The 14,819-nt window shown below is 37.5% G+C and overlaps 1 protein-coding gene across 1 annotated transcript in view; it reads left to right on the forward strand.

Annotated features, from left to right (window-relative positions):
* zranb3 (zinc finger, RAN-binding domain containing 3) overlaps nucleotides 1-14,819 on the forward strand; it is a gene marked incomplete at its 3' end in the record, with an annotated part of 103,253 nt that overhangs the window by 27,194 nt on the left and 61,240 nt on the right. The window contains exon 8 of the mRNA XM_030086382.1: nucleotides 4,376-4,489. Coding sequence (XP_029942242.1) covers nucleotides 4,376-4,489 — 114 coding nt within the window. The remainder of the gene's footprint in view (nucleotides 1-4,375; nucleotides 4,490-14,819) is intronic.

Genomic DNA, 14,819 nt, shown 5'->3' on the forward strand with positions numbered 1-14,819 from the left:
GATGCTGTAATTATGCACCGTCCTCCCAGAAATGACACAACAATAAAGGGAAAAAGTGATGACTCGGGTTTTTTTTTTTTTTTTCTATCCGTTAAATGTTAAGGGACGCTTTAATTGAGAGGAGGGGATAAATATGGTCTGTGTTCCGGCATAGCGGCGCCAATTAGATGCGTTGGAAAAGTTCACGTCGCGTCACGGAGCGGCGGCGGCGGCGTTATCTGAAACCGGCTGGAACAGCAGGTCCGGATCCCTCGGAAGACTCGGCTCGGATCGTTTGTCTTCAGTGGGAAGAGAAAGAAAGATGTCTCCAGTGATTTAGCCTTTATTGTTTTATTTATTTATTTATTTATTTATTTTTTTGGTTCTATGTTTAGAAAAAAATAGTTAATGAGCAAATTAACATTCATGGATTCAAGGATGAATTGATTACCGTAGTTTCTTGAATATCAGTACATTTAAAAAAAAAAGAAAAAAAAGAGAAAAAAATCTAGAGACAACTCTCACTGCTGATTTGTGCTTTTTGCACATATTCCTTTTTTTGTTAGTTTTTTTGACATTTTTATTGCTGTTTTCAATTTTTCAATTCCAATTTAAAAACCTATTGTCTGGAAATTATGGTAAATTTGGAAGTATTTTAATTTGTATTCAAGAAATGTATCTCAATATGCCTTTCTTTTTTTGTGATATATTTACAAGACAAAAATGATTAATGAGCCAGTTAACATGGATTCAAGAATGAACTGATTACCGTAGTTCCTCTACTATCAGTACCTAAAAAAATACTAGAGACACTCTGAACACTCACTTGCTGCTTTGTGGTTTTTGCACATATTCCATATATATATATATATATAATTTTTTCGTTTCTTGATATTTTCTTGCTGTTTTCAATTTTTCCATTCCGTTTTACAGACCTATTGTCTGGAAATTATGGTAAATTTAGAAGTATTTTAATTTGTATTCAAGAAATTTGTCTCAATATACCTTTTCTGTGACATATTTGCAAAAAAAAAAAAAAAAAAAAAAAAAAAAAAAAAAAAAGTTAATGAGCCAATTAACATTCATGGTTTCAAGGATTACCGTAGTTTCTCTACTATCAGTACATTAAAAAATATTGAGATACTCTGAACTCTCACTGCTACTATATTTGTGGTTTTTCCACACATTACATATTTACTTTAGATTATTGTGTTTTTTGGACTTTATTCTTACTGATTTCAAATGTTCCCATTCTGATTTACTGTCACTGTTACAGGACTAAATTGTCATACAGTGACATCGAGTGGTCCCAGGTGGTATGTACCACTATATATTAATATCTAAATCACTTCTTGAGACAACTGCAGCCAAACTATTGCTAAACAAAAGTTTGACCTATTGTTAAAAAAAATGGTAAATTTAGAAGTATTTTTAATTGTGTTCAGGAAATGTATTTCAGTATGCCTTTTTATACATATATTTACAAATAAAATTGTTACTGAGCCAATTAACATTCAATGATTCAACGATGAACAGATTACCGTAGTTCCTCTAATATCAGTAACTTTAAAAAATGTGACCAAAGTTTGACCTGTTATCTGGAATATATGGTACATTTTGTCGTATTTTAATTTGTATTCAGGAAATTTATTTCAATATGATTCAATTATCAGAACTTATAATCTCTTTGACTTTATATTCCACTTCTAATTCATTCAAAGTTTTAATATTTGAGCAAATCTTCATTTGGACTCAACGATGACCTGATTGGCCACACAGTAAACGTCAATGAGACGCTACTATAGTCCAGTCATTCTGGTATTTGTTCATTTGATGAGCTCATTATATTTAGAACATGACTGGCAACCAAAGATAAAGGTCATGGTCTATTTGGAGTTTTTTTGGGGGGGGGAATTTGTACAAATTTTGTACAAAAATATTTGTTGCAAAGGACAAAATGGTAACATTATGCTAGCATTAGAGAAACGCCATTAAACAGAACTCGAGAACAGTGATTTAGCTATTTCCACCAAATCCTGTGATATTTAAGAAGGGAAAATCAATCAAGTAAAAAACACATGCTGTAGAATAAAGATTACTTTACGGTTGATATTTAGTAGCATACAGTCAATGAGACGCGACTATGATTCGATTCTTTTGTTAAGTATAATCTTATAAGTTTTTCATGACATGAATTGGTTGGATTTCGATAACTAGTGGCCAAAGATGAAGGTAGTTTTTGTTTGTTTTTTTGGCTAATTTCTTGTAATATTATTACATTTTTAAAAATATACGAGCCTCAATTCAACGGTATATCGACAATATCCCATTCAAACATTCATAAATGTTGAACTAGACTCAAAAATTACACTTAATTGATCTTTTTGCACCAAAATTGGAAATATTTACAAAAACACAACTTCAGTAGAATCAGTTAAATCAAATGCAAATGGTGTAAAATAAAGATGAATTAAATCGATGCCAGTCTTTTCTATTCCTCCGTTGGTGAAATTTCCTCCCTTTCATGAGATTCCTCAGCCGTCCACACGTTCGTGTCATTATCCCGGACTTAACGTGGGCGAGCGGCGCTGCTCTCTGTTCACTTGTATTTTATTTAAACCGTGCAGAATGGACATCTAAATGGACTGCTTTTATTTATTTATTTATTTATTTATTTTTTAAATATGAGAGCCGGGGTGGTTTGGTGAAGTGGCCGGCCACCCGAATCCCGCTATTGTGCCAGAAAAAAAAAAAAAAAAAAAACCGGGAACATAAAAGACATTATTTCTCTCTGCAAACAAACCGTCCCTTTAAAGCCGCAGTTTCAACAACCGGCGATATATATATATATATATATAAATATATATCAACTGTACTCACCGGTTCATTCCTCCTATCTCATTTTACTCCCTAATGATGGCTTTTATCTTCCGCTGCCAGACACTTTTTATGCCCCTCTTGCCCTTTTCAGCCCCGGCCTTTTGTCAGTGAATATCACCGATGGAGTGCTTAGCCACTCTCATTTTTACTTACTTATTTATTTATTTATTATTCCCAGCAGATTACACACAATAAATAAATAAATAAATAAATAAATAAATAAATAAATAAATAAATAAATAAATAAGATGATGATGATGATGATGATAATTACAGTACAAATAAAGCATAAAAAATAAGTAAAAGATTTAAAAAAAAAAATGCTGGATGAATATAGTTTTAATAGGAAAAAAACAGAGAGGCAGTGTTTATGCAGGTGCTGCTGAGAGAAACATCTAATGAAAAAAAAAAAAAAAAAAAACATGAAGGAAACGCAGCTTCCCACTGGTGAATACCACTGATGGAGTGCTTAGCCACTCTAGTGTGTTTTTATTTATTTATTAATTTATTTTGTTTTGAGCAGATTATACCAATATATATATATATATATATATATATATATATATATGTATGTATGTATGTATATGTATATATATATATATATATATATATATATATATATATATATATATATATATATATATATATATATATTTATTTATGTGTATATATATGTATATATGCATACTGTATATAAATAAATCAATAAATATATAATAATAATAATAATATACAATAACAAAATAATAATAGATGAAAATACATACAATAAAAATAATTTAAAAAACACTGCTTGAATATACAGTTTTAATTAAAAAAAAAAACCTGGAGAGGCAGTGTTTGTGCAGGTGCTGCTGAGAGAAACATCTAACAGGAAAAAAAGAAAAAAGAAAAAGAAAAACATGAAGGAAGCGCAGCTTCCCGTATTTATTCATTCCGGCCGTCCTTGACTTTGACGCGGTTCGAATCCACTGAAATGCTAATCGCTTTGCCGAGACGCCGCCGCGCTTTCAGGAGTCCTTTTCAATTGTGGAGGGGAAAAAAAAGAAAAAAAAAAAAAACACGGATCGCAAGTTGTGAAACTTCTTGTAATTAGACGAGAGCTAAAGCGGTTTAAAAGCGGTTGGTTTTGTACGCCGCTAACCTACATAGAAAGTAAATAAATAAATAAATAAAAAATGGTGTCTGTGGCATATGCTGCCTCCTCGCCCAATCACCTTGAGAGAACGCCGGCCGCCTTTGATTTATTGTAGCGGCCGGGCCGCTTCTCCATCTTCGACCCCGGCTTGTCACAAGGCGGCTATAATTGGGAGGCACCCGTGACCCACCTAGCAAGGCAGCCCAGTTTGATTCCGAGGGGGGGGTGGGGGGGGGGGGGGGGGGGGGTGATGGATCCTTGGGAATTCTCTCTCCATCCCCTCTTTCTGGTTCTTTCGTTCTCTTCCAGGGAAAGTAGGACACCCGGCAGCGCCTTTAATTGTTTTGCCCTTTATGTACGAGACTCGTCTTCCTCTAGGAGGCGGCGGCCAGCTTCGCCGAGTGGGAGCGGCTGATGAGGTCGGGGGTCGGCGACGCCACCGAGGTCATGGGCCTGGTCACCCGGATGTACAAGCAGACCGCCATCGCCAAGGTAACAAGCTGTCCACCTTAGAACGCGTCACATACTTTAAATTCTTGCTTTAATCAACATTAAATTTTTAGATTTTTTTCTGTTTTTGCAAAATTAAATCGCCACACTACCAGTCCGAGATGACATAAGTCCAGTTAAAAAGTGACTTATATTCCAGAAAATACGGTAAATTTAGATTTTTTTGGAGTATTTTGTGCAAATCTCAAATTTAGATATTTTATATATATATATATATATATATATATATAGACATATATATATATATATATATATATATATATATAGACATAGATATATATATCTATATAGATATTATATTAATATTCTGCTTTCAGTATCATGGAAACAGTAATAGTTTGGGATGTCCCGATCAGGTTTTTTTTCCCACCGAGTCCGAGTCCTATCATTTTGAGTATCTGTCGATTCCGAGTCCCGATCAGATTCTTTTCTAATATAGTAAAATATGTGCATTATTTATAAAAAAAAAAAAAAAAAAACTAAAACTAAAAAAACTTATGAAAAGTTCTCCTTTTTTAATTTTCTTAACATCAATTCAAAACAACATTTAGAACAGTGCATTTCTGTGACTAAAAATAACAATCAAAAAATAAATTTTCTCTATAATTACATCTTTCTGCAGCACGGAAAACCTATATACATTTCATTTAACCCATTAAAGCTAGGGTTGACGATTTGAATGAGATACATTTTTTTAAATACTGGTTAAAATGATCTTTATGACCCGATGGGAAGCAATTCATAGCGTGTTTTTAAAAGTAGAGAGGAAAATATCCGCTATCTACAGCAGAAGTAAAACGGGAAAAACAGCAACCAATAGTCTTGCCGGGACACCTTTTTTTAAACCAATCAAATCCCTTCGCCGTTCGACCTGCCTCCTGCGCATACATGTCAATGGCGTGCACTGACCCTGGTTCAGTACGCGCGTTGAAGGACAGAGCGTCGTTGCAGAATGGCGGAGAAGAATGTTTGGGGGTTTACTTACCGTTGAGTGCACCATAACTTGGCGTAGTGCAAATAAAGAAAAACGAAGAAACGAAGCGCCGAGGACAGGTTACACCAGGGACGCGGAAACGCCGCGTCTCCGCTCCCAACGGGAGCTCCTCCAATGGGGTGGGAGCTGGGCGGAGCCTTGGGGAGATGCTACATTCATGCTACATGCTAGTTTTCCAAGATTGCCAACCCTAGCTTTAAAGCCGGGCACGCATTACCGCTTCAGTGTGCAGCAGTGGCCAGAAACATTCAATACAAAGTTACGAGGCAGAGCAGCAACACAACCTGGACCCGGAAACAGGACCAGTTATGTAAATATGCGAGTTTGATGCATTTCGTTGCCCAAGAAACAGCTGATTAGCGCAAAGAAGAAGAAAAAAAGACCCGGCGTCAATGGTAGAACTGCGCTACAGCGCTTCCGGGTTTAATGATAGAATTGCGCAACAAGGCCACTACCGTAAATGCGTCCAGGCTTCAATGGGTTAAAAAGGAAATTAAAGAAAAATAAACACACGTATCCAACTGAGTCCAAATCGGGAGGAAACGTCCGATCCCGAGCGAGTCCGTAATCACGTGATCGGGGCCGATTTCTGATCATGTGATCGGATCGGGACATCCCTAGTAATAGCCATAGCAAATAAATTTAAAAAAATCAAATCAATAATAATAATAATAATAATAATAATAATAATGAATAATATATAATAATAATAAAAAAAATTTAAGGTCATGGGCCTGGTCACCCGGATGTACAAGCAGACCGCCATCGCCAATGTAATGGGGGGGACCGGGTGGCGCCCCACCCATTAAAACAAGCTGCCCACTTTTAGAATGCGTCAGATACTTTGAACTCTCTTGTAATTCTTAGATGTAGCTTTTTAAAACTCGTTTTTTGGCCATGTTTTTCTTCAGTTTTCTGTTTTTTGCTAAATTAAATTGCCACACTACCAGTCCGAGATGATAAGCACTGATATTTTTTTTGATATACAGTAAGTCCAGTTAAAAAGTGACTTATAGTCCAGAAAATATGGTAAATTTAGATTTTTGAAGTATATTGTGTCAGAAATCCCAACTTTTGGTACTTTTATAGGTAGGTACCGAGCCAATTTGGTCAGTACTAGCATTCCTTAGCAGGCTAGCATCCGTTAACACCCTGTCTGCATCCAGAAAGAAATTAACATTTATTCCCACATAAACACATACAAAATCCTGAATATTGGTACCATTGAGTACCAGTACCGATTCCTAGATACCGGGTATTGATACCGGATGGGTTCAAATGCGAACGGACGGTACCCATCATCCCTAGTGAGACACTGCTTCGATCTGATTCCTCTGATGTTGTTTATTTGATGAACTGATTAGATTTAGTAGAGGACTGGTGGCTAAAGATGAACTTTAAAAACATGTAAATGCGAGTTGTAGTCTGGTAAATACAGTAAATGTAGTTTAGTTACTTTAAATTGAGTCAAATTTGACTCAGAAATGCCAACTTTTGAGGTCTTTAAATACTCCCATAATATACATATATATATATATATATTCCCGTGGACTCGATAATGAACTGATTGGCCTTTTGGAGGTATCTAGTGAAGGACAGTGAGACCTAGTGATGGGTACTTTGGCATTTTTACAGGTACCGAGCAAATTCGGTCAGTACTAGCATGCTGGCGTCCCTTCGCAGGTAGCATCCGTTAGCAGCTCGTCTGCATCCAGCAACAAATCAACGCATAAACACAAGGTCCTGAAAATCGGTACCACTGAGTACCGGGATGGGTTCAAATATTGACGGTACCCATCATCCCTAGCGAGGCGCTGCCATCGTCTGATTCCTCTGGTATTGTTAATTTGATGAACTGATTGGATTTTAGTAGAGGAGTGGTGGCCAAAGAAAAAGGGGAAAAAAAGAAAAAAGAAATGTGAGGTATAGTCTGGACAATACAGTAAATTTAGTTTAGTTACTTTCAACTGAGTCAAATTGGACTCAGACATACCAACTTTTGAGCTCCTTGGCACCGAATTTGGTACTTTTAAAGGTACACAGCGAATTCGGTCAGTGCTAGCATGCTAGCGTCCGTAAGCAGGCTAGCATCCGTTAGCAACTCGTCTGCATCCAGCAACAAATCAACACATAAACACAAAATCCTCAAAATCGGTACCGGTTCCTAGATACCGGGTATTGATACCGGATGGGTTCAAATGTGAACGGTACCCATCATCCCTAGTGAGACACTTCTACCATCCAAACACTCTTTGAAAGTTTTCGCTTATTTTGGAAGTAAGGCTATAGTAAGACCATCGATTGGTGGAAAAAAAAATAAAAAAATTGGAAAATGTTCGCTTTATTTTGGTGGTTAATATTGAAAAAAAGAGATTTTCAATAATTTTCACTTCATTTTGGAGGTAAGACCATCAATGGGTGAATTTTGAAAAAAAAAAAAGATAAATGCTCTATTTTATCAAATTCTCCTGATTAGATTTTTTTTTTTTTAATTTCTTCAAATGTTCACTGGAGTCGAGGATAAACTGGTTAAATTCTCTTAGTATTACAAACACGTAATTAGAATATGTGTTACTTTAAATAGTAACTGGTCCTATTCCAAGTGGTCAAAGAAACCGTTCGCTGGCAGAATTTCTTTAAATACAATGTATCAGGTCACTAATTTTCCACTGATATTGAGATGATGTCAAGGATGAACTGATTGGTCTTCAGAGGTTTAAATTGAGGGTTAATGAGACATCACTGAAGGTCCTGCTTCAATTTAATTTAATAATCCTGAATAACCCTGTGTTTCCACCGGACGCGGCAAACGCCAATTCATTCACGTGGCAAATGAAATTGCGCCGCGCTAGACGCTTCAGTTTTATGGTGCTGGTACAAATATGCCCCCCCTCAAAAAAAAAACCTCGCCACCGCATCATGTGACTCGCGAGCAAATTCACGAGCGCCATGTGAGCACGTCTGCGACGACCTCCACACTGATAGGCCGTCCTGGGGAGAATTTGCTTGAAAAGTTCAATTATTTCAACTTGAGCGGCGGGCGGTTAGCGGTTAGTAGCGAGCGGTTAGTAGCGAGTGATGGGCGGTGAGCTGCGAGTGGTGAACAGCGGGCGGTGAGCGGTTAGCAACTAGCAGTGAGCGGCGGGCGGTTAGCGGCGAGCGGTTAGCAGCGAGCGGCGGGAGGTTAGCGGCGAGTGTTTAGCGGTTAGCGGTGGGCGGTGACTGGCGAGCAGCAAGTGGTTAGTGGTTACCAGTGAGCGGTGGGCGGTGAGCGGCTAGCAGTGAGCAGTTACCGGTTAGTGGCGAGCGGTTAGCAGTGAGCCGCGAGCAGTTAGCGGTTAGCAGCGATTGGCGAGTGGTTAGTGGTTAGCAGCGAGCGGTTAGCAGCGAGTGGCGGGCGGTTAGCGGTGAGCGGTTAGCGGTGAGCGGTTAGCAGCAAGCGGTTAGCGGTGGGTCGTGAGCGGCTAGCATTGAGCAGTTACTTGTTAGCAGCGAGCGGTTAGCGGTTAGCAGCGAGCAGCAGGCGGTTAGCGGCGGGCATTTAGCGGTTAGCAGCAAGGGGTTAGCGGTGGGCGGTGAGCGCTAGCAGTGAGCAGCTACTGGATAGCGGCGAGCGGTTAGCAGTTAGCGATGAGCGACGAGAGATTCGCGGCGAGAGATTCGTGGCGAGAGATTTGCAGCGAGCGATGGGCAACAAGCAGCGAGCGAATTTTGGCTGGAAACACTCGCCTCTTCATCGCTCGCCGCTCAGGATTCAGCAACAACCGCTTCATTATATTGGCTTTGTTTGTAATCTCACCGCATGAAAAATGTGGGTAGCGTCCGGTGGAAACACAGCGTAAAACCGTTGACTGACAGAATTTCTTTAAACACAATCGATCAGGTGACTGGTTTTCCACTGATATGAACACAGTGTCCAGGATGAACTGATTGGTCTTAAAGTGAAGGGTAATGAAACGTCACTGAAAGTCATATGTTTGTCAAACTTTTATGATATTATTTGAATATATCAAAGGACATTTTTCCACAAATGTTGATTTGGAGTGGAGGAGGAACTGGTCACCTGGTATCCGAGTATCAAATCTGTTCTTCTCTTGTGTTTGACTAATATTTCACCACAAACTCCCAGAAAAACCGTACGGCATGTTTAATAAATCACACAATAAAAATCATTTCGTTTCAGAAGCACAAACAGGGTTGGGGAAATCAGAGTATTGAGCAGGATTTGGTCTTTTGTGTGTGTGTGTCTGTGTGTGTATGTGTGTCCTGAGCCGTACCCTTTAAAACATCACAGTAGTTTAATATCTCGGCGCGCCCGTGATATTTCCTCTCGGAGCGTTTGCACTTAATGCACTCAGCCCTCCGTCGGTTCGGCGCTCTCCACATCAGCCGGTTATTTTTATCCGACGGGGCAAGAAAAAAATGCAACTTTTTCCTGCAGCGCCGGGCTCCGGTTTGACCAGTGCGGGTTTGTAAAGGATAATCGTCAAAGTATATATATATATATATATTTGATAATCTGTTTAAATACTAATCCGATCCAATTCACATCATGTAAACACTTCAATCGGACTGGATTCAGTCCAATTGAAACTATGATCAGATTGATATGAACTATTGTAACTTCATGCCATGTAAAATAAAAATTATGGTAGACCTAATAAGATTATGAAATTTACTAGATCAGACTCACTTACACATTTTCAAAAAGTTCCCCCGTTTTCAAAAAGTTGCGTTGTTACTGCAAAAAAAAACTTCCTCATAATCTTAAAATACGGTGTTTTTTTTTTCTTTGATGCCATTTGTTTAATTATGGTTCAATCATTCTGAGTAAATATTTGCAATATTTGATAATCTGAATAAATAATAATCCAATCCAATTCACACCATGTAAACACTTCAATCGGACTGGATTCAGTCCAATTGAAACTATAATCGGATCAATGGAAACTACTTTAACCTAACTTAAAATATAAACTATGATAGATTTACTAAGATTACTAGATTTACCAGATCAGACTGACTTAGAGATTTTCAAAAAGTTCAACATTTTATTTATTTATTTATTTATTGTTTATTTATTATTTTTTATTTATTTATATATTTTGTGGGGGGTTTTTTTGCGCTTTTCATAAACCTAAAAAATGAAATCCTCACTTGAAAACACTGCATTAACCAGTGTATAAAAGTTTTCATTTTGAAAAATGCACATTCAGATTTCAAACTTTTATTTTGAAAAAGCTCTCCACTACAGCATAATATCAAAGGGTTAAATCTGCTCTGAAAATGTTGCCACACTACCACGAATCCTGCAGGTTCCCAAACCACCACAGAAGAAGCAAAAAAACCTAAACAAACTGCGGGTATCGTCTCAAAAAAAAAAAAAAAACAACAGCAAAATAATAATATCACCCTGATTCATTCTCATGGAGCGTCGCCATGGCGACCTGGGCCTAATGGCGGCCCCCGCGGATCGGCACTTAGACAAAGTAGCGAGTTATAGCCGAGGCGTCGTTCGGTTGTGTCCGAGCCCCGGCGCGATTACGCCTCGCATCAAAGTTCTGCGCCGAAAATAGCATCTCCGCCATGCTGTTGCCATGGAAACCCCGGCCGGTGTCTCAGTGTGAAGCGACGGCTGTGTTTTTTTTTTTTTTCTTTAATGAGAGAGAGAGAGAGAGATATGGGAAGGTGGAGGTCAGAGGAGACTTCTCCTTCTTCAGAGGAAACATCTTTATGCGTTTCTGCAGAATCAGGTCTGTGTAATATGAGCTGCAGAGCTTTTTGTTTTTTTTTATTTTCCCTCAGCCTGGACTCACAGGCTGTTTGGTCATTTATTGCATCATGTTATTTATTTATTTATTTATTTATTTATTTATTTATTTATTTGTTTGTTTGTTTTTTGCACTGCATTTTGTTTTCTTAAATTAAGATGCTTTTACTTTGGAATAGTCAGAGGTCCAGACTTCCGAGAACCAGACATTCCAGAACCAGAGTTTCTAGAATCGGACTCAGAGGGAGAGACTTTCTAAAACAACTTACTGGAACCAGACTTTCGAGAACCACACTCTCTAGAACCAGACTATGAGGTGGAGACTTTCAAGAACCAGACTTTTTACATCCAAACGTTCTAGAGCCAGACTTTCTAGAACCAGATGTTTTAGAATCAGACTTTCTAGAACCACACTCAAAGAGAGAGACACTCTAGAACCAGACTTTATCGGTCCAAACATTGTAGATCCAGACTTTTTTAGACCCAGACCTTCTACAACCAGACTCAGAGGTGGAGACTTCCTAGATCCAAACGTTCTAGAACCAGACTTTTTAGAACCAGACTTTCTAGATCCAGAATCAGAGGTAGAGACTTTCTAGAACCAGAATTTTTAGACCCATACCTTCTACAACCGGACTCAGAGGTGGAGACTATCTAGATCCAAACGTTCTAGGACCGGACTTTCTAGAATCAGACTCAGATGTAGAGACTTTCTAGTTTGTAGAACTACACTTTCTAGAAGCAGACTTTCTAGACCCACACTCAGAAGAGACTGTGTCCCATCACACCTAAGAAAACCCTCGCCCTCTCTGCCCCCCCCCCCCCCCCCCACTCCCACTCTGTTCCGGGGGGGGCTGGGAGGAGGCGGGGGGGGGGGGGGGGGGGGGGGGGGGGTCTGGGGGATTTGGGGGGGGCTGGTTGGTCGGTCGATCCTCATTACTTCCTTCCGCCGAGTTTAATTAGAGCGCAGGAACTCGGCCCGTCGGAGCTCGCCTGTTTTTAAAGTCCGGCATCAGAGCCGCTCGGCCCTCTGGGTAATTGGGAGCAGATGCTCCGCAGGCGAAAAAAAAAGCAACAAAAATACCCTCAAAGAGAGAGAGGGGGGGAGGCTGGCAGCTTCCGTCTCCACACTGCAAAAAAAATCAAGGTCTGATCAAGTTTTTTAAACTTGATTTGAGTGAAAATTTACTGGATTTAAGATAAATTTATTTAAAATTACATTTCATTGAGATAGAAAGACTTAATTTAAGAGAAGTTCTCTGACTTCAAGACAATTTTCACTTCTTCTTTTGGTGTTTTTTTTTTTTTTTTTTTTTTTTTTTACTTAAATGAAGATGCTTTTACTTTGAAATAAGTACAAAAGAAATCAACAATTTTCACTTGTTCTTTTGGCATTTTTTTTTATAAATAAAGATACTTTTACTTTGATATATTTAAAAAATCAACAATTTTCACTTGTTCCACTGTCAGATTTTTTTTAAAGTTACTTCAGAATAAAAGTATCTTAATTTAAGTATAAAAAGTCTGCCAGCAGAATAAGAGAAAACTGCTGTTTTTTTTAATCATTTCAAAGTAAAAGTGTGTTAATTTAAGAATAAAAATCCCCAATATAACAAGTAAAAATTTTATTGTTTTAGGTAAGGTTTCATAATTTATTTTAAAAAAAATCTGACAGTGGAACAAGTGAAAATTGTTGATTTTTTAAAATTATTTCAAAGTAAAAGTATCTTAATTTAATTAATAAAAGCTGACAGAACTAGTAAAAATTGGAAATTGTTTTAGTTATTTCAAAGTATAAGCATCTTAATTTAAGTTAAAAAAAAGTCTACCAATAGAACAAGTGAAAGTTGTTGATTTTTTTTTAATTATTTCAAAGTAAAAGTATCTTAATTTAAGTGAATTTATCTTAAATGAAGTAAAATGAGGCATTTTCGCTCAAGACACGTTTTAAAAAAACTTGTTCAGATTTGAACTTTTTTGCAGTGGAGGTGAGGCGAGCGGCCATGATGCTCGTCAGACTGACATAGATGTGTGAATCTACACCCCCCCCCCCACCCCCATCCCCTTCCCCCGATGATCCAAAAAAAGAAGAAAGTGTGTCTGACTCCGAGAGGAAATGAGACTTTGCAGTATTGGCTTTTTTGGGGGGGGGGGGGGTTAAAGGAGAGGGGGCTGTAATATAAGGAAGTCCAGTTTTAGGCTAAACCGAGCAGAAATCCAATCAGCAAACAATACCGGTCTCTGGTCTGCCTTGACCTCCGGGGGGCGCCGGGCTAATTGAAAGGAATGATCGAGGGAGGGGGAAGCAGGGGGTGTACTATACTGGGGAATGACTGTTTACTCAACGACAAACAGAGTGTGTTACAGTCTGATTTCAGCGTGTGTGTTATGTAATGGAAATCTTAAGTTAAGATGCTTTTACTTTGAAATACGTAAAAAAAAAAAAAAAAAATCACCAATAGAAGAAGTGAGAACTGTCTTGATTCCAGAGAGCTTCTCTTAAGTCAAGTCTTTCTATCTTGATGAAATATAATATTTTCTGTGAATTTATCTTCAATCGAATAAAATGAGACATTTTCTTTTTGCAGTGTAGAGAGTAAAACTGAAAGGATTATCGATGATGGTGTCGAATTACAAGAGCAAGAAAACTGATTTCAGCCTTTATCCGTCCTTCTTTTAAGAAATCCATGAGTCAATAAACACATGATGAACTCATTTTCATACATAATTCACATAAATTTGACTTGTTTCTGAAAAAAAAAAAAACTTGCCAGCAACTTCTACACTGCAAAAAATCTAAATCTGAGCAAGTTTTTGAAACTTGTTTTGAGTGAAAAAGTCTCATTTTACTTGATTTAAGATAAATTCACTTAAAAATTATATTTCATCAAAATGAAAGACTTGATTTAAGAGAAGTTCTCTGAAATCAAGACAGTTTTGACTTTTTCTATTGGTGGATATTTTTTTTTAACCTTAAATCAACATGCTTTTATTTTGAGATCAGTAAAAGAAAATCTGCAATAATCATTTATTCTATTGTCAGTTTTTTTTATTAATATACTTCCACTGTGCAATAATAATAAAAAAAATCTACAATTTTCTCTTGTTCTATTGGCAGTTTTTTCCTTCCCCGAAATTAAGATGCTTTTACTTTGAAATAAGTACAAAAAAAAGCTTCAATTTTCACTTGTTCTACTGGCTAATTAAAAACTTCATTTTTTAAGTGAATTTATCTTAAATCTAGTAAAATTTGACTTCTTCACTAAGAACAAGTTTCAAAAACTTGCTCAGATTTGATTTTTTTTTTTTTTTTTTTACAGTGTGTGAAAGAATCCCATCAAACTGACTTTTGACGAAGACCTGTTTCCAGTCAAACTGTCCAGTCAGGACTCTGCTGACTCAAATCAAACCCTCTGGGCTTTTTATTATTATTATTTTTTTTTTTTTTTTGCCCCAGGGCACCATGACACGCTAATGATCACGTTAGCTTTTTTTTTTTTTTTTTTTTTTTTTTTTAGAGGAGGGGGACACAGTGGTTTAATAGATAC

This window comes from Salarias fasciatus (genome assembly GCF_902148845.1).
Source record: "Salarias fasciatus chromosome 23 unlocalized genomic scaffold, fSalaFa1.1 super_scaffold_20, whole genome shotgun sequence".
In the NCBI taxonomy this organism is placed as follows: domain Eukaryota; kingdom Metazoa; phylum Chordata; class Actinopteri; order Blenniiformes; family Blenniidae; genus Salarias; species Salarias fasciatus.